General features: G+C 41.6%; 3 protein-coding genes across 3 annotated transcripts; 2 read left to right on the top strand and 1 right to left on the bottom strand.

The window, feature by feature from the left end:
- Positions 1–8,009: 8,009 nt before the first annotated feature.
- On the bottom strand, positions 8,010–12,262 carry LOC115049958 (regulator of cell cycle RGCC). The gene is made up of 5 exons (XM_029512624.1): positions 12,126–12,262; positions 10,696–10,860; positions 9,980–10,060; positions 9,221–9,283; positions 8,010–8,619 (listed from the first exon to the last, which is right to left on the bottom strand). Exons 1-5 carry the CDS (start codon positions 12,145–12,147, stop codon positions 8,612–8,614), a joined length of 339 nt encoding a protein of 112 aa, XP_029368484.1. The 5' UTR covers positions 12,148–12,262; the 3' UTR covers positions 8,010–8,611.
- Positions 12,263–13,292: 1,030 nt separating this feature from the next.
- On the top strand, positions 13,293–17,366 carry pcdh20l (protocadherin 20-like). The gene is made up of 2 exons (XM_029512910.1): positions 13,293–13,375; positions 13,907–17,366. The coding sequence occupies exons 1-2, from the start codon at positions 13,328–13,330 to the stop codon at positions 16,439–16,441; spliced, it is 2,583 nt and encodes an 860-aa protein (XP_029368770.1). The 5' UTR covers positions 13,293–13,327; the 3' UTR covers positions 16,442–17,366.
- Positions 17,367–20,997: 3,631 nt separating this feature from the next.
- plp1a (proteolipid protein 1a) lies at positions 20,998–24,852 on the top strand. The gene is made up of 6 exons (XM_029512911.1): positions 20,998–21,430; positions 21,576–21,732; positions 22,075–22,243; positions 22,905–22,978; positions 23,087–23,152; positions 23,527–24,852. The coding sequence occupies exons 1-6, from the start codon at positions 21,225–21,227 to the stop codon at positions 23,605–23,607; spliced, it is 753 nt and encodes a 250-aa protein (XP_029368771.1). The 5' UTR covers positions 20,998–21,224; the 3' UTR covers positions 23,608–24,852.
- The last annotated feature ends 661 nt before the right edge of the window (positions 24,853–25,513 follow it).

Below are 25,513 nucleotides of genomic sequence, written 5' to 3'. Positions count from 1 at the left end.
AGTTGAAATCTGCTAAACTCGATGTTTCAAACTAACTATAAATCAACTGGCAACTTGCAATTGAACGTCTCAAAGAAAAAACCTGCACATAATTAGCATCCAACGCTGTAGTCCTCTGTACTCTGGAGAGCATTCCAGTGTGTTTCAGTATATTGTTTGGATTTTAGGGACCACAGTACCACTTTAATGTTTTGTTCACTCCCATTGTTCCCAATGCAGGACGCAGCAACACTGTTTATGAGCAAAGTCTAATGTTGTTCTACTGCTTGTGGAAATGAGCAGGTTTTTGTGAACAAGTCACTTATTAATAAGTGTTCAATGAATGCAGCTTTAACCTTAATTAAAAATGCTGCCTAGTGCACCACAATCAAAATTTCAATCACCACTCCTTTAATTATTGATGCATTGTTTGCTATGAGAAAAGTCCATCTGCTAACGAAGGACGTGAGTGCATCTGATTCACTTTGATGATTTCCAGTCAAAATATCCTTTAAAGCGAAATATTGAAGATTCCACTGTTTCCTCGTCTGATCCATCTGCCATGGTGAGAGGTCAGTTTCCATATGGTTCTGACACACATACACACACACACCAACACACTCAGACAGGCACTAGGCTAAAAACCAAGTGATGGAGTGGAGCGCGCGCTATCAAAGGGGAGAAATGTCATGGGAGGGCAACTTGTTTTTTGCCATGTAATTTTTCCATATGCTGTTAAAGCAGAGCAGATGTCACTGAGTATTGGCAGGGGTAGACCTGGTGGCCCCAGGGACCCCGTTTGGATACATGGCCCTGTGAAGAGCCACATAATTAAGTGTCAGACTAAAGGGAGAGACCATGGAAACTGCAGTGGCCATGCAGTAAAAAGAAAACAGGGTCAAGCTCACTCTGCAACCATACACCTGAGGGCTTGATCAAATTAGTCCAAACTTCAGTGAAAGAGAATCACCACCAGAAGAGGCAAAAAAAACAGGACAGCTATGAGCGAGACACTTTTTGCACAGATGAGATGTGTTTGCAGTTCAGTGAGTGTGTTTCCAAAGTGGCATCATTCAAGCATTTGGTAGAATACCCAGATGGGGTTTGCGACTGCCTCGACAGCACTGAAGACAAACTCAGCCTAGGAAATGGATGTGCCAAATTACACAGTGCCACCCGCTGGGAGAGAGCTGCAGGTGTGTGTGTGTGGGGGGGGTTGTTGTTGTTGTTGGAGGGGAGGGGCGTACCGCGGGTGTTTGTCTGTGTGTGTGTGTATGCAGTCGGTCTATGTGCGTGCAGACGCTGAGAATTTTATTTCTACCGTAGTGAGCGTGCTGTTACCTATATTTCCTCTCACCCTCTTCCTCACCCCCATCTATCTCTGCATGTGTCTCATTCATCTTTGCTCCTTTCTTCTTCTACTTCTTCTTTAATGCAGTTTCTTTTCTTTCTTTCTTTTTGTCCTCCCTCACATGAAATGCAATTTGAACAGCTCTACTTCTGTCTCGCACAGACAGGATGTACCCATTTTCTTTTCATTTTATACATGCCATAATCTGAGTAACTCGCTCATTTACAAACATTTAAGGACTGTTTTTGTTAAATTCCTTACTGCTCACTAAAAAGCTAATGAATGCTATTTATAGGGAAGCAGAGTGAATCCAGTTGCTGAACCAAAACTCTGTTCTTTAAATTTGAATGGCCTGTTTTTCTCTAAAGGGAAATCATACTGCATTTGTCAAAACGTCAATAAACTATTATTTCCGTGTGAAAAACATACTCCTGGGGACTTCATTTTGTACCCACAGAGTATCTGACAAGTCACTTGCTTACTTTTTACATTTTCCAAAAAAGGAGCATCATGCGATGGAACTTTTGTGGTGGCATCAAACCCACCTGGTTACTGTAACACATTTTTCACCAGAAACCAGAACTGAAGCAAACAAAACCAATGGTGTTTGAGCCCAAATACATCATAAGTCTGTTATCTCAGTGTCATTGTACAGATTACTAAAGATACCCTGTTTCTTCTATGTTCATGTCCATAGAATGTATTTATAATCACGCAAACTGGAGTAATCACAATAAATATCTATTCTTTCTGTATCTTATTGTGGTTCTCATGAATATAGAACATGACATCCATTTTCAGTGGGCGTGAGACCAAGAAGCATGCTGCTGATAATAACGTTTTGTGTATTTTTCATCCTACAAAATGATTATAGGGAGTGCATAACAATCCAACAGAGCATCTCTGTGAGTGCTATATTTGAGTGTTCTTCCAAAAATCGCACAGATTTTGCATAAAAGGATAAGGCTTCCATGTTTATCTTTTTTTATTATTATTATCAACAAATCCCACAAACCAAAACCAAACAATGAATTAATCTTGCTAACAAGTGCAGTCTGTGGAGTCACAGCCAGATGTAGCATATGCCTTGTGTGTTACTCAACTCAGTGTAGTCCAAAACTATTAAACAACAGAGTGAAAAGAGCCAAACAAGAGCCAGAGTGGTGCACTGGGTGACATATTGTTTAATTACAATGAACACAGACAGCGCAGCTCTTTGCCCATAGCTCTTCAAATTAGCTGAGCAAGGAGCCACATCCCCCAGCATGCTCAGTGACGTGTACCCAACATGGAGCCACTGTGCATAGAAAATGTTACTGTGGAGTGTCAGAATAAAGTAGATGTAGATCACCCAATGGTATGGCTGTTTTATGCTCTTTTAATGGTTATTGGATGGTGATGAGCTCGGTGGCACAGGGGCAAAAGCTCCAAGCTGTGGCTACACAGACACACTTGTTAGCAGGATAAATTCAAGGCTGTTCCTGGTCTTTTAATGGGCTTTGTTGGTAAAAATAAAAAAAGATTAAATAAGACCAGCATGATCTTTGACTTGCAGCTTTGGGTGCAGCAAACTGTGGCAGCATACCAAGAATAGAACAAACGTGAGTGTGATGTACTGTTTAACAGTAAAAGGGGCTGTTTTTTTTTTTTTTATGGGGGTCCTGTAAAGAACAGTAGCAGTCTACGGTTCATCAAGTACAAGTAGTCCCACCTGCCCTCAGCCTAAAGCTGCCTGTCGACTGCATAATGATCCACCCGCTGTAAGATGGATGGCTTGGAGAACGCACTGAGGCTGCTGAGACCAAAGCCTGTACACTCCCAGTGTGTAAGAAAAGTAACAACATCAGACAAACAGCACATTTTAAACCTCTATAGAGTTTCTATCCTGTTTCCTGTCCAGAAAAAAACAAAACAAAACCCTGTTACCAGGAGATGCAACTTGACGGCAAATTTTTCTGACTAGTTGGTCCTGCTCAAATGGCCGGGGGCGAGGGTGTTGGAGGTGGAGGTGGGAGGAGAAGGTTCATGGAAAGATACACAAAGGTTCATTTCTGCTCTAACTGCTCTCATCATTCACAGCATTATCTTGCAGATTCATAGCTATTTTGTAAAGTCGTTCTTCGCCAGCTGGGGCCAGGCCTGCTGCTATCTCTCAATTGCATCAGCTGGAGTTTACCATGAGATGGCAGTCCACTAATGCCTTTCTCAGATGTGGGTTACCGGTGGCAGGGAAAGGTTGCATCAGTGGACCTTTGGTGTCTGAAGTCGCCAGCCTGTGCTGCTCTGGTAGTAACTACAAAAGCCTCTCCAACAACTTCCAGAAAGTATCTTATCGCTTAGATGACATTAAAATGAGTTTCAGTGGCGCCAATTTGATCTTTGCTGCTAATCCAGACTACCAGGCTTTTCACTAATCTTTCAGATCAAATACACTGAGTTTGACTTCAATATCTGAGCTTACTCCAAAAATAAATAAATAAATAAATAAATAAAAATCTGTGAAATACTGGAAACATCCTTTGAAGTTAAGCCTATTTTAGCCCAAAGAGACAGAGGCATTCCATTTGTCAGTGATGCCTAGATGTTACTGCAGTGATGTCCCTATTTTCCAAACAAAGTGAAAATATGTTTGGATAGTATTTCCAGATATTGTTAATACGTCAGGTACTGAATACAATTTTGTAAATATTAGCCTGTATAATACATTAAATAAATTACTTTTACAGCTGGCATCTCATGTTTGCACATTACACAAATGGAACACAAATGCATCTTCACATACCTCAACTCTAAACCGTTTTTGTTTTATTTTCAGCTATTACGAGTTTTGGTGTGAACGAGTGACCAAATAAGGTAGAAAGGTGCACTTAGACGTCTGTGTGTGAGTGACAGCTCACTAGTTTGCTACATTACAGTTTAGAGCACAATAGGTGGCATTTATGAAAACTTCCATATCACCTCCATCCTTGCACCCACATCTTCTCACATCTTTTTTTACTCTCTTTTCTCACAGCATACAATTTATAGTGTGCAACTAATGAGAATTGGATGGTATGTAAAAAAACAAAAACAAAACACTGGCATAATCCAAGAATGGAGAATGGAGTAACAATTTTCATTTCATTGAAATGTTTTCTGTGCATACCAACATGGCCCTGTGTCCAGGGTGTGCCTTGCTTGGAACGTTGGCTGGCACAACCCTGATGGATAAGTGGTAGGAATGAGAGTGAGAGTGATTTTTTTTTTTTGTTGTTGTTGTTTGTCTGAGTTTCAGTAATGATTTCTAATAAACTGTCTGTCTGAGCTGAAAGAGGAAGGGTGAAATGTCATCCAGATATCCCCAGTCAGCATTGATGTAATGGCTCATTTGAAGTATGGGGAATTTCACTGGTTTCCTGTCCCTGTTTAGAGTCTGGGAAGTTAGAGAGCAACGCAGGAAAACCCCTTACTATTGGAAGGTTGGATGTGACACACACACACAAAAAAAATACTTTTAAAAATCAAAACATCCAAATATGTTGTCAGGATTTCTTTCCCACAGAGTTAAATATTAAATACTGAATGATCTTTTAAAACCCAAGCTGCGCTACAGTCAATCGTGAGTTCTGATGCGGTTAAACTGTTTATGATGAGGTAAACACTTCAATTAATTTATGAATAAAATGCAGACATTTTTCAAGGCCAAAACGATACCAAGTCTACAGCCATGCTAACAGCTCTGTGATATGAAATGATGCTCTTAAAATGTTGATGCCTCGTAAATATAATGTTTGTAGTACTATTTTAGCTGGTTAGTGCTTAGCAAAAACACTCTTCGGCCTGATAATGTAATTTATTTTCAAGTTAACTAAAGTAAGTAAAGTAAGAAGATGAGAAGGTTAGAAGGGCTCGCCCTGAGTGGCGCATGAATGTCTGTCACAAAATTCATGGAAATTCATTCAGTGGTTGGAAAAACTAAGGAGATGACCAGACCGTTTCATATTCCTCCTCTGAGCACCTTGAATCTTTGCACTAAATTTCGTGGCAATCAATGAATTTGTTGAGATATTTCAGTCTGAGTGGCAGTAATGGACCAACTATCTTTGGACATCACAGCCATTCATTGAACCACACTGGTGATCATAGTCTGTCCTTGGTGCTGCTATTAGATCAGTGTTTATAGTCCTCTTGTGTAAGCATATGAGAATAAGTAAGCAATGGTTTTACTGTATTTACACCATGCATGCATATCACACAACTACGAGGAGATATGATACTTGCTCACAGCACATCAACACATCTTTTTATGATTCAAGCACATGGATTGCCTGGTTCTGCAAGAATAACAAAGCTGTGATCTTAGTCCTTGATCCAGGCTCAGAGACTGACCTTAGTTACATAAGAGCCAGTCAGAACTTGACAATTCATAGTGTGTGTTGGTTGAGTGAGCCAGCTAATTCCTTGGGAGAGCGTTGTTAGCCTGGACCATTTGGGGAGCTCTCAGGGGAGAGGCGTTCCTCTGGTGTCCCATCAGGCAGATGACAGAGGACTGCGTGCTCTGCATGCTGCACTCGTCTCCACCACGATAGCCTCACTGCGCGGGTCATATCTCTGCTTCATTTAGTGATTGTCTGATAATAATAAGTGTCTCCTTTCTGCTATACTCAATTACATCTTCATTACCTTGCTAACTAGCTTAAAACAAACCAACATTGTGTGCAGAGATTTTAAGTCCATGTGACATTCATCACCAAGAGGCCCGAGTCTATAGGTGATGACCGTGAGGAACACAACATGATATTTATTATGTCTTCAACTCCCAAGACCATTCACCATCTCATCATAGCAATTCATTTTAATTTAACGGCTAATGAACTCAGTTCATTCATCATTTATTCTGTTATCTAAACAAGGCAACTGTCTTACATATTGGCCTCTAACTTCACTGTGCTGCCAATCAAAGCCAGCCTCATGGTAATTAGCAGATAAACAACGGGGAGGTGTTCCCGTAAGACAAACTGATATATTACATCAGATCCCACTGAAGAGCAATCTAATGAAAAATCATGCAGCATAATTAGCTCCTGCTGACTTCACATGTAAATTGAAAAGGCAAAGTGAGCAAACCAGGTTAAGTGTGGTAACCATGTCAATAAATAGAGCAGATACACAGCAACACATCTTACAAAACCCCAAAGTGGGAAGTGTAATCATAAAGCTTTTGGTTTCGTCTGTACAACCCCATCACACTTCCTGCATTGATGCAGTTCCTCGCCTTCGGTTTCTGTGAATAGGACGTGTCCTTCATTGTAGGTTAGTTCCATCATGTCAAAGCAAACTTTGTTTGTTGCTATCCTATAACAGCTGTGACCTCAATCAGTCATCCTCATCTTTCTCTAAGTGGAACAGACAACATGGGAGGAGCAGGTTACTCTGTACACCTCTTGTGTATTTTCTGCTGTAGGAACACACTTATTTTCCCTTTGGGTCTTTTTCTGCTCACATTGCTCACCTTTGCTTTTCAGTAATGCCACACTTGGGGGTCATTTGCTCCCCCCCCGACCCCCAAACCATCACCTGACTTTGTCCTAGTCAGCTTGGTTAAATATTTGTGTTCACAGAGAAGCTGAACTTTCTGAATAAAGAATTTTTAATGAGGCATAAACAGGAAAGGAGCAGTATCATAAATGCCCAACCTTCCTTCTTTTCGCCCCTGACATGATGTTAAAAAGCAGATCCACCGACAAAGTCTATCCATAATACATAAACAGGCCCAGTGGTATGGAAGGCAGGTTGTGTTAACTTGCTGTTTGGGGAATTTTTAATTCCATTAATTGCTGGTCCCTAACTTTGTTTCCATGAAGGTTATACTTTCCCAATTTCAAGCACCCTGAAAATAGAACCTGTATTTCATTTCAGTAACCAGTGTGTGTTAGTTGTTTCACAAGTTGTTTCTGCTGTGTAAAAATAAATTTGTCTACTTTAGCTGGATTACACCGCTGATGTCAGTTACTGTTAAACTACAAGCCACAAGTGAAAAATAACACCTTACAACCACAACATTTACCTCCCCCTGTGTCTGTCTCTCCAAGATATGTTGCTGTTGAAATTGTGGAGGAGATACTTGTAAATGGGTGACACATGGCAGACCTGTGCCAGAGCGAAATGTGAGCAGATGGGAAAGTCACAGCAAGGTAACAACTGTGATGTTCTTTTGCAAGCAACACAAACAAAGCAGAACAATTTCCTCCCCCCAGTTCAAAGATTGGATTTGCGGTAATAAGTTACAGTGGATTCACAGCCCCCACAAAGGAATTACAGCACAAAGTCTAAATGAGCATTGTTTCTCACAGCACAAATGACGCACTTCCCTTTTAAGCCGACTTCACATGGTGTCTAAGCTAAATGTGTGTTTCCTGATTTTAGTGGCAGAAGTGAAACTCAAAGCATAATCAGAACAGACATACAGGAAGCATAGGAACAAACAAAGAAGAATGGGTGAAGGGCTCCTGAGACGTGCTCTGACACCACCACCAATCAGTTTAGGGGATAGTGTTGGTGCTGGTGCACTGAATATATATTGTCACAACTGTCAAGTGTTTTTTTTTTTCTTTCAACATTGTGTGCAGGCCAGCAGGGATGAATACATTTTGTTCTATATGTCAACAAATAAATTGAAAAACAGTACGAACAATTGAACAATTGTTTTACATAGATCTGCATTCCTCTGTACAGCAATTTATTTAGAAAATTAATATTCACAAAGAAATTTACACTGGGAAGATCAGCATAATAAAATTATAAAAATTACATTTGATATTATACAGCAGATCTGACCTTCTTGGACTTAACCTGCAATCTCTGACTGGGAACAAAAGAATGATCGGCCTCTTTAAAAAACACTGCAGTGTAGATTTCGCAGGCGTTGTATTTTGAGGAATTACAAATGTGGTATTAATATGCTTTCTAGACTCTGGGCAGCATTTTTTTACTTGCACGGACAATTAAAAGCTTTTCTCTAGTTTGGAGAATAAGTTGCACAGCTTGGACATCATGTGGGGACATCATCTTGCTGGCCGAGCGCGATGTTGCCAGGGGTCTGAGAGTGATCGTGCATTTTTGAATGGAGTGCCCTTTTAATTTCTGATGGTAACCTTTTCCCCCGAAGCAGCCAGGGGAGCGTTTACTCCCTCAGATCTGCTCTGGTGTAGATCGGCCTGTCTGCTCGGCGGTAGCCAGCCATGTTGCCCCCGGCCTGTTTCCTCCCTCCACACGTCTACATGGCTCGCTATCTCTTTCTGTTCACATCTCTGCAAGAGAGGGAGAAAGAAAACGATAAAAGCCCAGGAGCCAGCCAAAGAGAAAAGAGTGCACAGACATAGTAACACAAACATGCACAAACTAATAAGTAAGCCTTGTAAAGATACTGGGGGAGTTACAATTAATTCATTGCATTAATTCTCTCTGTGCTGAGAGCACTGATAGCAGGGAATGCATTTTCATTCTTTTTTAGTTTAAGTGTGTGTGTGCAGGGGCCCATATGTGTTGACAGGCCTCGGATACACCTCTGTTCTATAGCTGATAGGGGGATCATGATGCTTATGTAGTCAAGTATGCTATTATCACTAAAGGGCGAGTAGATAGTCCACCTGAGTCCCCAGACATGGCATTTACACACAAGAGGTGCTCAGAGATAAACGGGAGAGAGCGCGGGTGGGGTGGAAGGAGTACAGGGTAGAAACAAGGAGGTTACTAGCATGCACTCTGTTTTGCAATGTCTAACAAAACAAGTACTCTGTCAGCATCTCTGCCACCATTACACACTGCAGTCTGCTGGCTTGTCAGCTTAAAGTGCAAAAGGAATAAAGAAAAGATTGAGTGATAGTGGGTGTAATTCCTTTAAATACACACCAGCAAGTTCCCGGTCCAACATGTCGATAAAACTCTCAAGTTCCCTTGTGTCTCCTAGCTTGGCTGCAGAAAGAGGACAGAAAGAAGTGGGATTTGAGAAACTGTAAAAAGAAACAGCAATGGAACATTTTTTTTTTTTTTTTTTTTTTTTTTGAAGAAGAAGAAGAAGAAGAAGAAATGCAGTTCAGTTCTCTGGTATTTCCTTTGGTCCAACAGCCAAGAACTAATCTAAGTCTCAAAATTACATATGAAACAAGCTGCTTTTGGCTGGGGAAAAACCTTTTCTGCATTTTTTCTACAAATTGTGATAATGCTAGAAAAACTTTATAAGCTTGACTGATTCAACCAGGACCTGTGCTATATGCATGCCGGGTAAGGCACTAAATTCTATGAAGCCACAGATTGAATGGCACCTCCTGGTCAACTTCTTGTTTTCATCCAGTGAGATTTAAAGGTAGTCTGCAAGTTACAAACCTACAGCAGCTCCCGTTTGCTTACACACACAGACACACCTGAGCCGCTCTCACCAACATGTAACAGTAGAAATAACAGGAGACGTGGAAATGAGGAGGGGGGGGGGTGGCTGAGACGTGACAGTCATCGTGGCAGATGCTTTGCTGTGTAAAAAACAAATGAGCTCCAGGCCTAATGTAGAGAGTTTTTGTGTGGCTGTGATAGTGATCAGAGCAAAAGCGATAGCGATCACTGTGAGAACAAGTGCTATCTGGGTAGAGATAGGGTGATGGAAGCCTCGAGTACCTTTCGATGCCAGCGTTATGCCTGCTGTGTGAAGCTCCTCCTCACTGGTGTTTAAACTGTTTCCCAAAGAAGCTTCACTGCCTGAGGGGGGATTGGGAGAGAGACAAGGAGGGAGTGAGCAGAGAAAATAAACAGGACAATATCACTGAGCCCAGTCCATGCAAATAATCAACAACAACAATGAGAGTAATTTTAACACAATGCTGGAATTGCACATAGTGATAATAACATGCTGTAAAGTGAAGGTAAATGCCTGTTCACTGTTAGCAACTCCCATGTGTCAGCTTTTGAAAGCAGCTTGCCTGTTGCAACATTAGGGGGCCAAAATGCTTTCAATAATGACGACACATGGGAGTGGAAAATACACTTTCTTCTTTTATCTCCTAACCATCAACAAATGCACAACAGGAGCAAAAAAAGGGAAAAAAGCCAGGCAATTACAAAAGATCGGTTATCCATAATTGCATTTTATTCTAGTGCAGAGCTATTGTCATGAGCAAAGCATCCACTTCAATAGAAGTGTACAGGGAAGCAACCACCAGTTCATGCAAATTAAAAGTGTCAAGCAGCAGTTGTTAGGGCTGATAAAGGGGCTCAGTCACCACCCAAGGGGCTTTCATAAAACTTCATTCACCAACAAATGATGCAGTAAATATTGTTTTTCTTTGCCTGCGCTTTTTAAAGGAACATTATCTAAATCACAGTTTGTTACTCACTGTAATCAGAGTCCTCTACTCCACTGTCGTCCCCTGGCCCCATTCGACTTTTGGCCTCCTGCAGGATTTGCTGGTAAGCGTGTGGTTTGCTTTGAGGAGGGGCCTTCAGCTCCTCCACAACATCCTGGAACTCCTGAAGCAACTCACCCAGCTCTTGCTCCAAGTCTGCGGAAAATGTGACAGCAGTTGGAAGGAAATCCCATTACTTCACTGAGAGAAAATGTTCAGATCATCTAAAGTTAGTTCAGAAAGTACATTTGAGGCTTGACAGACAGGAAATAACTTCAATGTGAATGAAAAAAAAAAGGATATTCTTAATTTTTTTGTACACACACACACACACACACACACACAAAGGATGCACGACACAAAAATGTGCAGTATTATGTCAGATGGTGTCTTCATTACTCACTTGTGCAATCGAACATTTTCTAAAAATGACCACATGGTTGTTGATATTTGAGGTTATTTTAAAAGTGTCAGCTGCAAAGTCATTTACTGCGAAAGCTTTAAGCTTTAATTTAAAATGTTTAAGTTTTAATTGCAGATTATTGCACATTTACTGTTCACATTGTATCTAACTATCTGCTAAGTGAATTTATATACAAGGTCAAATCATCTCTGGTTAAATTCAACAGATTGCAAATATTTTCACAATTTCCTGAATGAGAAGTCTCTTTCTTATCACAAATATCTTGAGGGTAAGAATGATATTAGATAAAAGCTAAGAGCAAAAGCCGACACTTAAACTTTATGTCAGTCAGCTGTGTCAGATAAATTGATGTGTGAAGATAAACCTAACAGCCCGTAGTGCATATAAAACACCAAACAGCCCGTAAAAACAACGGGACTGCAGGACTGTAGAAAAAAGAACTCTTACATATAACATCCTTTTATTTATTTTTTTTTTTTGCTTTGGGCTGCTATAAAACATTTTGAATCAAGGGATGACCATAAAATAAAAGCAGAATAGGATCAACACAGCTCAGTTTACTCTCCATGTAAAGTCACGGTTAAAGTCAGCCTTAGCAGTCCCCTGAGAGTTTAAGGGTTGTAGGAATATGTATTCATACATCCAAAAACGTGTTTTGGAACACTACGACTAAATACATCCTTCAAGAGATGATGGCAGAAATAAAAAATAAGATAAGAACTACATGTGGTCTGGATATACTAACAAACAGAAGAAAATAAAGTAGAAAACGTGTAAAGTTAAAATACAGCTGGCAACAAACATGCTCTGTGTAGTTTAATTAGGAAAAACTTGACTCGATATCTTAACGAGGATTAAGTGAGTGTGAAATTTTCAAACGTGTGTTAGTGGCTCTCTGAAAGCATTATCCTGGTGCTGGCTGTTTCTTATAGGCCTTTTATCATCATCACAGATCTAATCATCTGAAGCTAATGTCTCATTCAGTTGTTGGACTCACCTGTGGTCATGTCTGAGGACATGGCTGGATGGGACAGTCACAAATGGGTGTCAGGGGCTCAGGACGGTCTGCAGGCAGACCGGCAGGACCAGACTTTTATTCAGAAAGTCCTCCAGACCGGCTTGGCAAGCAGAGAGCAGCAGCCAATCAGACCTCAAAGGGCGGCTCGGTGGAAAAAAGGGGGGTGGAAGTCTGAGAGGAAACCCAGACACATATGAGACAGTAACCAGCAGTTATGCAACTCCCATTGAGGTTTCAGTTCTTTCCATCTCTTCATACTAAACCTATGTTTTTACAGCGTTTAGTATTCACAATACATTTATATTTTTGGCATATGCAGTTGACAGAGGGATTTTTACAGGGGGTCTTAAAAAGTTTGACTAAGCTTTAATGATGAATAAAAACTGCCTCACTTTGTAGTCAGGACATAAAATCTTTAAATTAACAAGTCATATTTTTTTTTTGATGATTAAATTATATTTAATTTATTTAATTATATTTATATTGAAGCTGCTGACTCTATAGTAATCAGAAAGTAAATGTAATTCAACCATGTCAAAAGGAAGTTTTTAAGTAAGTGCTGCTACACTTTGTGCAGTACCTTTCTCTGCCAACAGAGGTCTCCCAATTGTGAGTCCGTCTCCCACCCCCAGCTGAGCCAGTATCAGGTTGTAAACGTTCAATTTTCAGTCCAATAGCTTTGCATTTATCAGAAGTAAAGGTGCTCATGTAGAAGCAATACAGATTAAAATATGCTGCTAAATTGCTGCAAGAACACAAGAGCTGTGTACCATTGTTATTTAAGTAAACTTGATCTCTGGGGTTAAGAAGGAAAAGAAACAGGTGGCAGGTGTTGTGCCCCCACCACCACCACCACCACCAGCAAAAAAAAAATAAATAATAATAGAAAAAGTGCATCAGAACATTTGGTATTATCACACTGACCCTGCTCTGTATAGTTCAGAGGCTATTTATTTACAACATATTTAAAATCTGTCATGCTTGTTGTATTACCTGTCATGAGTCATAACAAAAGTATTTATTCAAGTCATGCAGGTTAACGTGCTGATCCTCTGACTTGTCAGTCTGACACAATTGTTGTGGGAGGGGCATGTAATGAATCATGCCTTCAGTTGTGCAGGTTTAGGTCGCTCCCTCGGTCCTTACTGTTCACTTGCTGCTGAGGAACATGTTTTAGGGCGATGGGCCATGGGACTCCTGATAATATGGCCTGCGCTGGACTATTGCAGGTCAGTGAGTCAAACTCAAGGAGTTTTACAGTCTCTGTGTTTTGGATTGAGTGCAAAGGAATAAGAGGTATGTTCTTCTAAATTACAAGCAATTTCAAAAAATATCAATGAACTGAATATCTGAGGAGTGGAACTGAAAAGCTATTGAGCTGTATGAACAACAGTGCCAACTATTTTTCACTTTTCATCTATATTAAATGGAGGAATGTTTGTCCAACTGTAGAAATATATGCAGATTGGATTTTTTGTAACACCAAGTAAAAGCTTTTTTGTGTGTGCAATTTATATGTCAATGTAATTGGTTGGAGATAAGAGAGGGGCATCACATTACCTCCATTGTACAGTCACCTGCTTTTAAAAGAGCTCATTGAGGCATGCTAGTTAAACCACCTGGAAAAACTTTCCCAGTCAGAGTGAAGGACAACAATAGGGCTGCTGGATCATAGCAAAAAAGAAAAGAATCAAAACTGTAAAAATCAAAAAGAAGATGAAAAAAAAAAACCATTCCCAATTTGTCTCTTTGTTTGCCAGAATCTGCTGCTTTTGTTCCGTCTCAGGCAGATCGTATGTGGATCTGTCCAGTTTTCCATCCCAGAGGAAAAGGAGCCTGGAGTTTTGGTCGGGTCACTTAGTAAATCCTTTTCCCCTCCGTACCAGCTCCTGACACAGGAGTACCTGTGGATGGACACAAACACAGGGAACTTCTACACCACTGAGCAAAAGATGGATCGTGAGGCACTCTGCCCAGAAGATACAGAAACTGAGGAATGTATTATTCTACACAATGCCATTGTGAGGCCCTCAGGAGACCTTATACAGTTTCCTGTGATCATTGAGGACATCAATGACAATGCACCTCATTTTGTAAACAGTGAAATACACCTGAGGGTGCCTGAGGATGTGAGTGTAGGCACCAGTTTCTTGCTGGATGATCAGGCTCAGGACAGGGATGTTGGTCTTAATGGAGATCTGCAGTACCACCTGGAAGACTCTGGTGGAGTTTTTAGTCTAAAAGTTGAAGGAGACGAGCCTTTCATCATGCTGGTAGTGCAAACAGCCCTGGATAGAGAGACTCAGGACCAGTATCAGATGGCACTGGTGGCCACTGACTGCGGCACAGATCCTTTAAGTGCCACAGCAACGTTAATAGTCACAGTGACAGATGTTAACGACAACTGTCCAAGCTTTAGCCCTGAAAGCCCTCGCAGTGTCACCATCCCTGGAGACTCCGCAAGGAACATGTTAGTTGCTCAGGTCATAGCTACAGACCCAGATTCAGGCCTGAATGCTGCCATCACTTATTCCCTCAGTCCCAAAGTCTCTGATCGAGCCAAGGAGCTCTTTAGTCTTGACAGCCTCACTGGGTACATCAGACTAACACAGGACCTTAAGAGTGACAACTCTGAGGAGCTGCTGTTAAAAGTGTTTGCTAACGGTCACCACTGCCCTCCAGCAGACACAAAGGTAACCGTATCCATACTCCCCACGCTGAACCAAGAGATGACAATCAAGATCGGGTTCATAGCAGAGCATCAAAACCAGACTCTGGTGTTACCAGAGAACAAGCCCCCTACTGCCTTAGCCATCTTAGAGCTTGAGGGTGACAGCAGCTTTAAAGGCTCATCTCTTGTCATTGAGGGCAAAGTGCCTTTCACTTTGAGCCCACAGAATGGAAAATATCTGCTTTCCACATCAAAAGCTCTAGACTTTGAGATGAAAAAGGAACACCATATTCCTGTGGTAGTGCAGAGGAGATCAGGTGAGGCATCGGTGATTGCTTCTTCTCAGCATTTTATCAGGGTGTTGGTGGCAGATGTCAATGATAATGCTCCACATTTCCTCCAGTCTCACTATCAGCTGGAGGTGGAGGAGAACAACGAGCCTGGTTTGTTACTGCTGCAGGTCTCAGCTTCAGACGCAGACAGTGGAGAGAACGGTAGGGTGACCTACCGGCTGGAAAACAACAGATCCAACATCTTTAACATTGACCCTGTGACCGGTCAATTGTCTGTGTCAGCCTCTCTGGATCGGGAACAGCAGAGCGTACATGAAATGATTGTGGTTGCACGAGATGGTGGCTCTCTTCCCTTGGAGTCCACAGCGACTGTATCCATTCGTGTTTTGGACCTGAACGATAATGCACCAGTATTTATGGCCCCTCACTTCATCTTTTTCATCCCTGAGAATGTCCCACTGCTCACCCAGGTGGGAAGAGTTGGGGTGACTGACCCAGATGAAGGAGACAACGGGAACACAGACTTGCATATTGTAAACAGCAGTGGACCATTTGTTGTGGATAACGCCCAGGAGACACTTCGCACCACCACCAGTTTGGACCGTGAGACACAGGACCGTTATGAACTTTACCTTCTAGCCAGGGATCATGGGACCCTCATCACTTTGACATCCACTGCCAGGGTGACCATCTTTGTGGAGGACGTCAACGACAACCAGCCAAAAGTGATCGTTCCAAAGACCAATTCCACATGTCTGACTGTCTCTCCTTCTGCAATGGCAGGCACCATGGTAACTAAGATCTATGCCACTGATGAGGACTCGGGGCTGAACTCAGAAATTACGTACACCGCAGTGGCCCCAGAGGCAACACTAAACAGCAGCCCCTTCCATGTGGATTCGAAGTCAGGGAACATCACCGTGGCTCAGAACCTTCTACAGAAGGACCTGGGGATGCATCACCTGTTCATTGTGGTCAGAGATGGAGGGAAACCAACTCCACTTTACAGCACCGTCTGGGTTAATCTGTTAGTCAACGAAAGTGGGGAGCCCTGCCACTTGGACAGAGCACCCACATGGACAGGGACACCTGACTTGGTTCAAACCCCATCAAGGGCCCCTATTTGTAATATTCAGACTCCAAAATATGTTCAGCTGACCTTCTTAGCAGGTTTGGCTTTAATGCTAGCATCCACGTGTTTGTTCACGGTGACTGTTGTTTTATGTCTGAAACAGAGGAGGAGAAGTCATCTACGACACAACAAGAGGCAGCCAGATGAGGAGAACAAGATTCCCCTCAGGCTCAGAGACAAATATTACTCTGATAACTAACAGAATAAAGCAAGCAATCCATATAATGCTCATGCACACACTGTCAAGGATGAATTCAGCCTTGGAAATACAGGCCTCTCGGACTTTTAAGTATCAAATTTGTTGGATTATTCGGATACACAGTGTATTCGAACATCTGTCAACAGACAAGGTGCAAGATTCTGTGGAAATAAAGTTGATCCATTTTCTGATAAAGATGCCTGTAGCTAAAAGCAAATAAAAGGTGATGCGATAAGTGAAGCATTTTGAAGTTTTCAGGTGAGCCTTGCTCCCCATACTTTCTGCAGTGAAATGATTCACACCATAATTTGACTCCAGCGATGCATACTATATTACCCACCCTAAGATAGAGCCCATCACAGCAAGGCGTTGCTAAAATACCAGTATTACAGTCATTTTCTTTAGGGATTATGACCACTGAAGCCAGAAGAAGACTGAAATAATGGTCTGCTAAGTTGATTGGGCCTTTCTCAAATTTCTAACTCTGAATGATGGAGAGTCTAAAGTACTTAGGCACACAAAAGGGTTTAATGTTCCTCCAGTGGGGAGGTGATGAAAGTCCCTCAAGATGAAAACTCAGCTCTCAGACAACCACATGAGGTGGAGAGTGACTGCGCACAGGTGAGAGGCAGCAGAGGTTAGGTACTTCTCAAGTCACCGCCCCACACCTGTCACCTGATCGCACCACTTCTCACCCACAGAGCTGGATTGTGACCAAAAGCACCCAGCTACCCAACAGGCTTGTTGTTTTAGTGTTCAAAGAAATCCTTAAAAAAGGCATTTGCTCTCATTTGTTGCTGATGCATTTGTTGGCTCTGGAACATTTGAGAAATCCAAACAGGTTAAGTGATGCATTAATTATGAGTGAGTCAGAGAAAAATGCATGCACAAATCTGGGAACACAATTACACAAACAGCAGGATAATTGTTTTTGAATGCTTTTTTTTTTTTTTTTTATCTTTATGCTGTCATAAACTGTTCAGTGATCTTTTCAAGACACACCTGTGTTAGTGGCTAGGAGAAAAGCTAAGAGTCAGAGCCTGTAAAGCACTATGTATAACAATCTGGTTTGTGGAGAACAAGGCTTGTATAACATGAGTGGTGTCTCTGAGGATTTGTGAGCTCGCAGCTCAAAAATAAATAATCTAATAGGGTTGTACTTTGAGACTAACTACATTAACTGAGGGGAAATAAAGGGCCGTGTAACAAAATTACAAATTAAATACCATCTTTACATAAGGAATTACAGACTCCATTAGTTAACAACATGTACAAATTAATATTGAATAGTGGGCCATTCGGGAGTGTTTTTCAAAGGAGCCATTTTGACCTGTTTGATAGAATTTACAGAATAATGTTTGGAGACACTTCCTGACAAAGCTAATGTTTCACAAAATAAAATAAACAAAGAAGCGATGCTATCAAAATAAAACTGTTGAAGTATGTGCCGCCATTTTAATGCTGTGGCAGGGGAAGGCCTGCCATCTGCTGGATTTCTGTGAGCCCTAATCTGGCTCTTTGGTATTTTGCTGGAGGGTGGGGATGAATCACTAGTACGGGACAGTCTCTCACTCTGCCACAGTCAGGTGGCCTGTAAATTCAGTGATGTTTCTCTGCTTCATGCTGCTCTGCTCTGCTCTGCTCCACTCACAGCACTTTCAATCAAAATCATTTTTCCCAAGCTCCCAAACATTTGGTGGTAGGTTATGAGCTCGCGTGAGCTGACATGGACAAGGAAACCAGCTGTCGCTGATCTAAATAACCAGCGGATTGTTCCAGATACACATCAGGAGTTTGTGATCACAGGTGACATCTCATTCCAGGCTAATTGAAATACCAGTAATTTATTTTTAAATCTATGAGGCCTCGCCCTCCACTACCCTGCTTGAAAGTCACCAACTGATTTGTATCAAACGTTGAGCTTCCCATATATTCAACGTCTGTAAATGGCTCTCAAATGTACATCAAATATCTTAACTCAGTAGGCCTATTTAAGAGATAAGAGATCAAGCACATATCTGTTTAACCAGATGGGATTTCAGAATTTGCCTGATCAGTTCCATCTGAAACACTGCACTCACATTGATAGTATCTAAGTCTGGCGCATCACCAGACTGTGCACAGGTTCTTAGTGACGGTGGTTTAAGGTCAGATAACTCAACCCTCATCGTTTACTTCAGTTCCTTTCTGAATGATTCCCAATTCCATTCTCATTTGGTTCTTCAGGCTGAGACCCAAAGGCCCTGGTGAATCAGGGATGGAAAGCCTTGGGGTTGGGATGACCAAATCACAGAGGAAAAGTTATATTTTTTGCACAGAAATTGTAAAAGAAAAGTTACAATCTTCTGTATTCGAGCAAGAAATTAGACGTTGAACTTTATGCAAATATGCGTCAAACAATGAACTAAGTAAATTTCTCCAAGCGCAAGAACCTTCAACTCCTCATTATTCCCCGCCTTGAAGTTCATTGAAAAGCGACATTGTTCCTTTAAGATTGCACTTGCAGTCATCGTGGGGCTCTGTCCATTGTTGTGGGAACAAAAAGGGAGTTGAGATTGATATACGGGGGCCGGAGACAAGTTGCGCATATGATCATCGGACCAGCTGCAGTGAAGGGAGCAGGGAAGCCAACAAGTCCTGAACGTCCTGAACGCATCCTTCCAGACATGGGTAAGAAAGTGCTGCAGACTACGATCTAACTCCTGCAGTCCGGCCTTCAGCTCATACTAACTGCTTATTATCAAATCTGCGCTTTATTTTGTGCGATTGCCGGCTGATAAAAATGGGGGTGTGAGAGTGCATCAGACATTATTAAGCTTTTTTTTTTTATTACTATTATTTGCCACTTTAGAAGTCTGCGACTCACCGGCTGATGCTCCGCTGATATTGTGAGATTTATTTCATGCTTCAGGTGACAGGGATACTTTCAAAGAAGCCCCTTTTTCACATTTGCTTTTCGCAATCTTTTTCAATTTTTAAAGAAGCGAACTTGGCTGGTGACTTTTCTCGCTGCCCCACAGCTGTATTGTCATTGGAGTGTCCACGGTTCACACACCTCAGCTGTTTGCTTGCCGGCCCCGGTGATGTCAGTAATTAGTTAATTGGGACGTGATGCTGTGAGCTCTGGACTATGGGCATGCTGTTACTTGTGCGTTTATATTGCGGTGACAGCGATTCGTTCTGTGAAAAAAGAGGTAGTTGTGTTTACTTGTCCGACTTTAATTAACTTCCTTTTGAGCTTAACAATACTTAAATGGACTGTGTGTTATTTATTTATTTTTATTGTTGTTGGCTGCCACGAATGGCAGTGATCACAGCCCCCTCTCTCTGACACCAGGGCGTAGATGTGTTCAATTAAAGAGCTATCTGCTTGCCCCTCCTGCCATCTGCCTTCACTGTATTGGTACCAACCACAGTCTGTCTGCTTCCATTGTGCGTGTCTGTGTGAATGCACGCAAGCAGGCGTGTAATGGCTCACATGCACACAGTTGCATTGTTTGTTTATAGATAAGCCCCCCCCCATCCTCTTCCAGAGCAGACTACCTCCCTGCTATCTCCTTCTTGTTCCCGTATCTCTTCCAGAAGGAAGTCCATGAGTGTGTGCGTGTGTGTGTGTGTCAGGCATTGAGGTGCCTCTGGTCTTTGTTTGCTTGACATTGGTGGCCCTTGTACCCCCATGATGCTGTTGGACAAAGACGGTTGTCTCTGCAGTCACAAAAGCAGCCTCTCTCTCTTTCATTTTGTCTCTCCTCTCTGTCCTCCCCCTGTTTCTCACACTCTCCATGCTGGGTGGTGAATGGAGTCAGGGTGTGAACCGGGGTCAGAGCAGACACATCCCCATGCCCTTTGCCCTTGGCATCCATTCAAGCAGCACATGACTATTGGGGAGAAGGTGCAGCTTTTCCATGTGAACTTCAATGTTCTAGTTTTAGTTTGTGCCATCGTGACAAAATAACAGATTTTCTTTAGAATGATTGGCTCAGGGTTGCAAAATATAACTGTATCCACAGTAACTTATCATTTTTTCTATTCACTACATTGTATATATTGTTTACACAATCAAAAAAATAGCTCCTGTGGCTTTAGACAATAGACCAACCTTATTATACATGTTTGTTTGAGGGAATGGGTGTCTTCTGTGAAAATTCAGAATGAATATTTTGAGTAGGATTTAGTCAAACTAATAAAAAAATTAACATCCAACACTTTCAATAACCAATAAATTTAATTCCTTAAGTATCAATAAGAAAACAGCTTTCACGTTCCATTTCGTCCAACTTGAGGGTTTACTTTTCTTTCCTCTGATTTGGGCTGTTGGTCGACCTCTGCAGACGTCAACACACTCTGAGAAACTGTAGTAGACATTTTGTTTGGAGGTGGCTATATATCAATAAATGGATGTATACTTTATTCTTCCCCTCTGAGAAATTTGGGTATCCAGTCGCTCCATACATGTATACATAAATAAATAATCATAAAGAAAAATAACAGCAATTCTAGCTTGTAGCCACAGGACATGTGATTTCACCTTCATTGGTGTGAGATGAAGACAAAAAGCTCAGATTCAAACCCAAGACTATCTGGCATGGATCCACCAATGCTCAAAGTGAAATCACATTTTACATTAATCTACCATGTTACTGATTAAGCACATTTCCATATTAAATGAGTGGAAAGTGTAAAATAAAGCATTTCTCTGTGAGCAGATGTTCTAGTCATCGTTTGAACATAGGAACAAAGTGCTTCAGTGTTGTATATCGGATAACAATGGGCCCTTAATTTAATGTGTATGGACTCAACAGGTTGCTATGAATGCTGTATGCGCTGTTTGGGTGGGGTGCCATACTGCTCCCTGGTCGCCACACTGCTGTGTTTCTCTGGAATTGCTCTCTTCTGTGGTTGTGGCCACCAGGCACTTACAGAGACAGAGAGGCTCATCGAGAATTATTTTGCTCGTAACCTACAGGACTACATCACACTTGCCTACATGTGAGTAGTAAAATTAGCCATTTCCAATTTTTTTTAGCGTCCTTTGAGATTTCATGGGGCTGTAATGTCTATTTTGAAGGTTTGGTTTCTCTGCAACCTTTTCACTGTTTTCTTTTTTACTTTCCTCTTCTTTTTTTTTTTTTAGCATTCAATATTTCCAGTATGTCATCTATGGTTTGGCCTCTTTTTTCTTCCTCTACTGCATCGTGCTGTTGGCTGAGGGCTTCTACACCACAAGCGTTGCCAAGCAAACCTTTGGAGAGTTCAGGAGCACCATGTGTGGCCGCTGCCTCAGCTCCTCGGTGAGACGGCCTTGGAGTGAGAAAGTGAAGGGGATTGCAGAGATTGGATGGGATTAATACACATATCACTCCCTGGTGGGTGCTGAGCTGAAAATCTTAAGGCTGCTGAAAACCTCCGGGGACATGCAAAGATAAGCATACAGTGCGTGTTTGAGTGGTAGCAGGAGGAGGGGTTCAAAGAGGAGAACAGAGTGCGCGATAATAAGTGAAGCTAATCTGATAAAAATGTGGTCACCAAATGACTCTTCTCTCACCGTGTTTTAGGTGTATCAGATTATTCTGATGATGCACCATAATGCATATTTGTGTGTTGCTGATGTGTACTGTTTTCTGCTGGTATAGTTCATAGTGGTGACATACGTCCTGGCTGTGCTGTGGCTTTTGGTGTTTGCCTTTTCCGCTCTGCCCGTCTACTTTTTCTACAACATGGATGCAACGTGCCACACCATTGATGTTCTGACTGAGACCCCAGCGAGTATCAACCAGCTCTGTGTAGATGCAAGACAATACGGTAACAAGAAGCCTATGTTATTGCCCAACACCCCAACACCCACACTAATTTTATTATATGTTCTGCATTTGTCTTTCTGTTTAAAAATCCCTGAAAAGACAAAAATTAACAATAAATTGATCTGTCTGCCAAGTATTGTCCACATTGCCAAATCCTGATATAGCTTATTCCTGGCAACTATAGACCTCCATTGTTGTCCATCAATGAGCCAGACAGTTGCACTGGGTGACACGTTTCTTCACCATGAGCATTGGCACAGTAGCTTTTGAAAACGTCCAATAAATACCCTTCTTAACAATATTCACTAGTTCATCTAGCATGTATTAATCTGCAGCTAAAAATAGTCCACAACTAATGTGCTATTTACTCATGGTTTTATATTGTTGTGAAAAAAAAAACCCACAATAAGCGACAATGCCCAGCTGTTACAGAATATTATAATTTATTTGAATGTAGCTATGGATTTGTGACCGGATTTACATCTTCAGTGGGAACTAATGGGAAAGCCAAGGAAGTCTAAAATGGATAAATGTATTATTGGTTTTGGTCATGGATTTGTGAACAGAAATGAAATGGCCTACAGTGTTGGTGTACTTTTATCTTTTAATGGTCTCTGGAAAAAACAAAATTGATGATGTGCACTATTTTAAAAAATGAACAGGGCTCCTGCCGTGGAATGCAGTGCCAGGGAAAGCCTGTGGTATGACTCTGTCTACTGTGTGCAAGACCAGAGAGGTAGAGGCCTGGAAATAATTCAAACTTTGCAGTCACATTCTACATCTGGCCTGACATGAAATGATCTAGACATGTCATCACTACAAATGCAAATGTCTTCCATTTCAGTATCGAATGACCTATGACCTCTACATTGCTGCCTTTGCTGGAGCGGGCATCACTCTGTTGGCTCTGGTGAGTGATTGTGCTTCAGTTGGAGCCAATTTGGCTGTGGTTCCACAGTGGGTTACAACAATAGTGTTATGGCTCATGTGACTTAGTGACGCTCAGGGTGTAGGCGGCGAGGCATCTCAGGCCTCCATGACTGATGACTTTTGTACTATTGCTCTCTGTTCCTCTTTCTCAGCTGATAAAAACATCATACTTTCCCAGACAGGCTAATGGTTCACCCATTACGCATACATGCTCCATTACAGAAGCTCTCATAAGGATTATAACTGCAACCAAATTAAAGGCATTAGTAGTTGATCTTTTTTTTTTTCACAGTTGTAGAGATTTTCTCCTCTTCCCTGTTCTTACATTTCCTGTTTCTGTTTCTCCTTCCATAGCTGACCTATACTGTGTCGACCACCTATAACTTTGCGGTGCTGCGGTATCTGGGGAGAAAGGGGATAGGTGCACGGTGTTAGGATGAACCAACTTTCTCTCTGCTCTCTCACTTCTTCATCACCAACACAGGGATCTAAAGGGCCAACAACAATTCTCTCCTTCCACATCATCTGCACAGGATCACCTATGTTCATGGACTTTTAAAAGACTTGTCTTTATAGTTTCACTTTCCTTGTTATAAGGGTGTTATTGTTTTATGTTTCCTTTTCTTTGTGTTGTTTTTTGTGAGGTTTCTCTGCTGTTATTCCATCATTTTAAATGTCACATCAGCAACATATTTGTAAATTATTGCACTTGTTGCTTGGTGAGGTTGCAGTCCAAAATTAATTTCTGCTTCAAATAATAACACTCCATTAATAAATTAACATATGCGAGAAATAGCCACCAATTGGAGAGTCGTGCAGCCAGAATGCAGAATAGAGATTATAGGTCACCATGGTTACCATCCCTCACATCTGGTTGCCATGGTGACAGACAAGCACGAACTCAGTCTCGCACTGACCTCAGGACTTTTCTCACGGGCTGGAGAAAAGCCTCAACAATGGAGTCATGGCTGTTCTGAAGGCCAGCCAACGAGGATCCAGTTCCTGTCAGGGGTTATATTACATGTCAAAGGAAAGGCTCCCCTGGACAAAGAGGGGGCTAGACCTCTCTGAAGCCACAGTGCAGCTCTTCTGGGAGGGCGGGCACACACAGACCACATCCACACGCTGCTGCGTGACCCACACCTCCCCCCCAAATAACAGAAGGATGGTTTCAGAGAGAGGCACCTGAAGGTATTTTAAATGATCTGGAATAGTTCCTTACTGACAAAGGGACATATTTGTTTAGATCTGATCTAGAATGGTCTGAAATTGTTTCTCATAATTGTGAGATGGCAAAAGCACTAGGTGCTAACTTATTGAGTAACCTCATTATTAGATGCTAAACACATTGTTGAGGTATGACTCCCCCCTGCTGTCGATGCATGACTGAGGTAATTTTATAGAGATAGGACAGTTTTGTTTTGCCTCCAATCCTTTTGGAATTTTGTTGTAGTTATTGTATAATAATCCTTTTTACTTATTGTAGCTAATTTTACTAATTTTACCCTTTCGTATGACTTACCAAACTTTTTACAAAGTAATATGTAGATTATTCTATTTAGTGGAAGCTTTACCCAGCTGTTAGTGGTGGATTTTTCAAATGAGGGCTGGCTGTTTGATGATTTTTTTATTTTTATTTTTTTCTGTTGGAATAATTTGATAATAAAGAGAATATTCTTTGAAGTATGAGTGTGTAAAGCCTCTGAAAAAATTTGTTTGAAGTCTGTTTGAAAGGACAGAGCATGGTGTAGTATCGCAGTGTTAAACTGGCGCTCCATCCTTGGCTTCCTGCCACCTCCAGGGGCCAAGCTGTTTTGTAAGGCATTTTGTATTCTCCCCTCTTGTGTCCACAGGTGCACTGCTCCCTGCACTTGGCCGTGAACCAGGTTTTCCTTAAGAAACTGAGGCGCAGGGCGAAAGAAGAGAGAAGAGGCTATGACCTTTATGGGAGGCTGCAGAGGGACAGAGGAGGGACGCTGTGCTCTCCATATCCTGCAAACGCTTCTGACATTTCTGCTGTAGAAGCTTTTCTGTCATGAGCTGCTCATCAGTTATACCGCTTTCAGAAGTGCTATAGTTTTGTTTTGTGTTCATCACAATTTTGTCACAGTTAATTCCCTTCATATTTGGGTTTCATTAAAATATTGAATATTTCATGTTAGATCCTAAGTTGTAAAATGGTACAAATGCAGGGAGATTTTTTTTCATATGAGCTCAGTATGTTTTGCTTATTTCCTATCGTGTTCTGCACTTGTTCGATGTCTGAACATTTAGGTCACAGATTTAATAAATGTGTTTTGAAAAGCATGACACACACAAAAAGTCTTCCTTGGTCAGACTT

This window comes from Echeneis naucrates, chromosome 10 (genome assembly GCF_900963305.1).
Source record: "Echeneis naucrates chromosome 10, fEcheNa1.1, whole genome shotgun sequence".
Classification (NCBI taxonomy): Eukaryota; Metazoa; Chordata; class Actinopteri; order Carangiformes; family Echeneidae; genus Echeneis; species Echeneis naucrates.
Note: the sequence above shows the minus strand (reverse complement) of the source record. Positions and strands in the feature narration are given on the sequence as shown.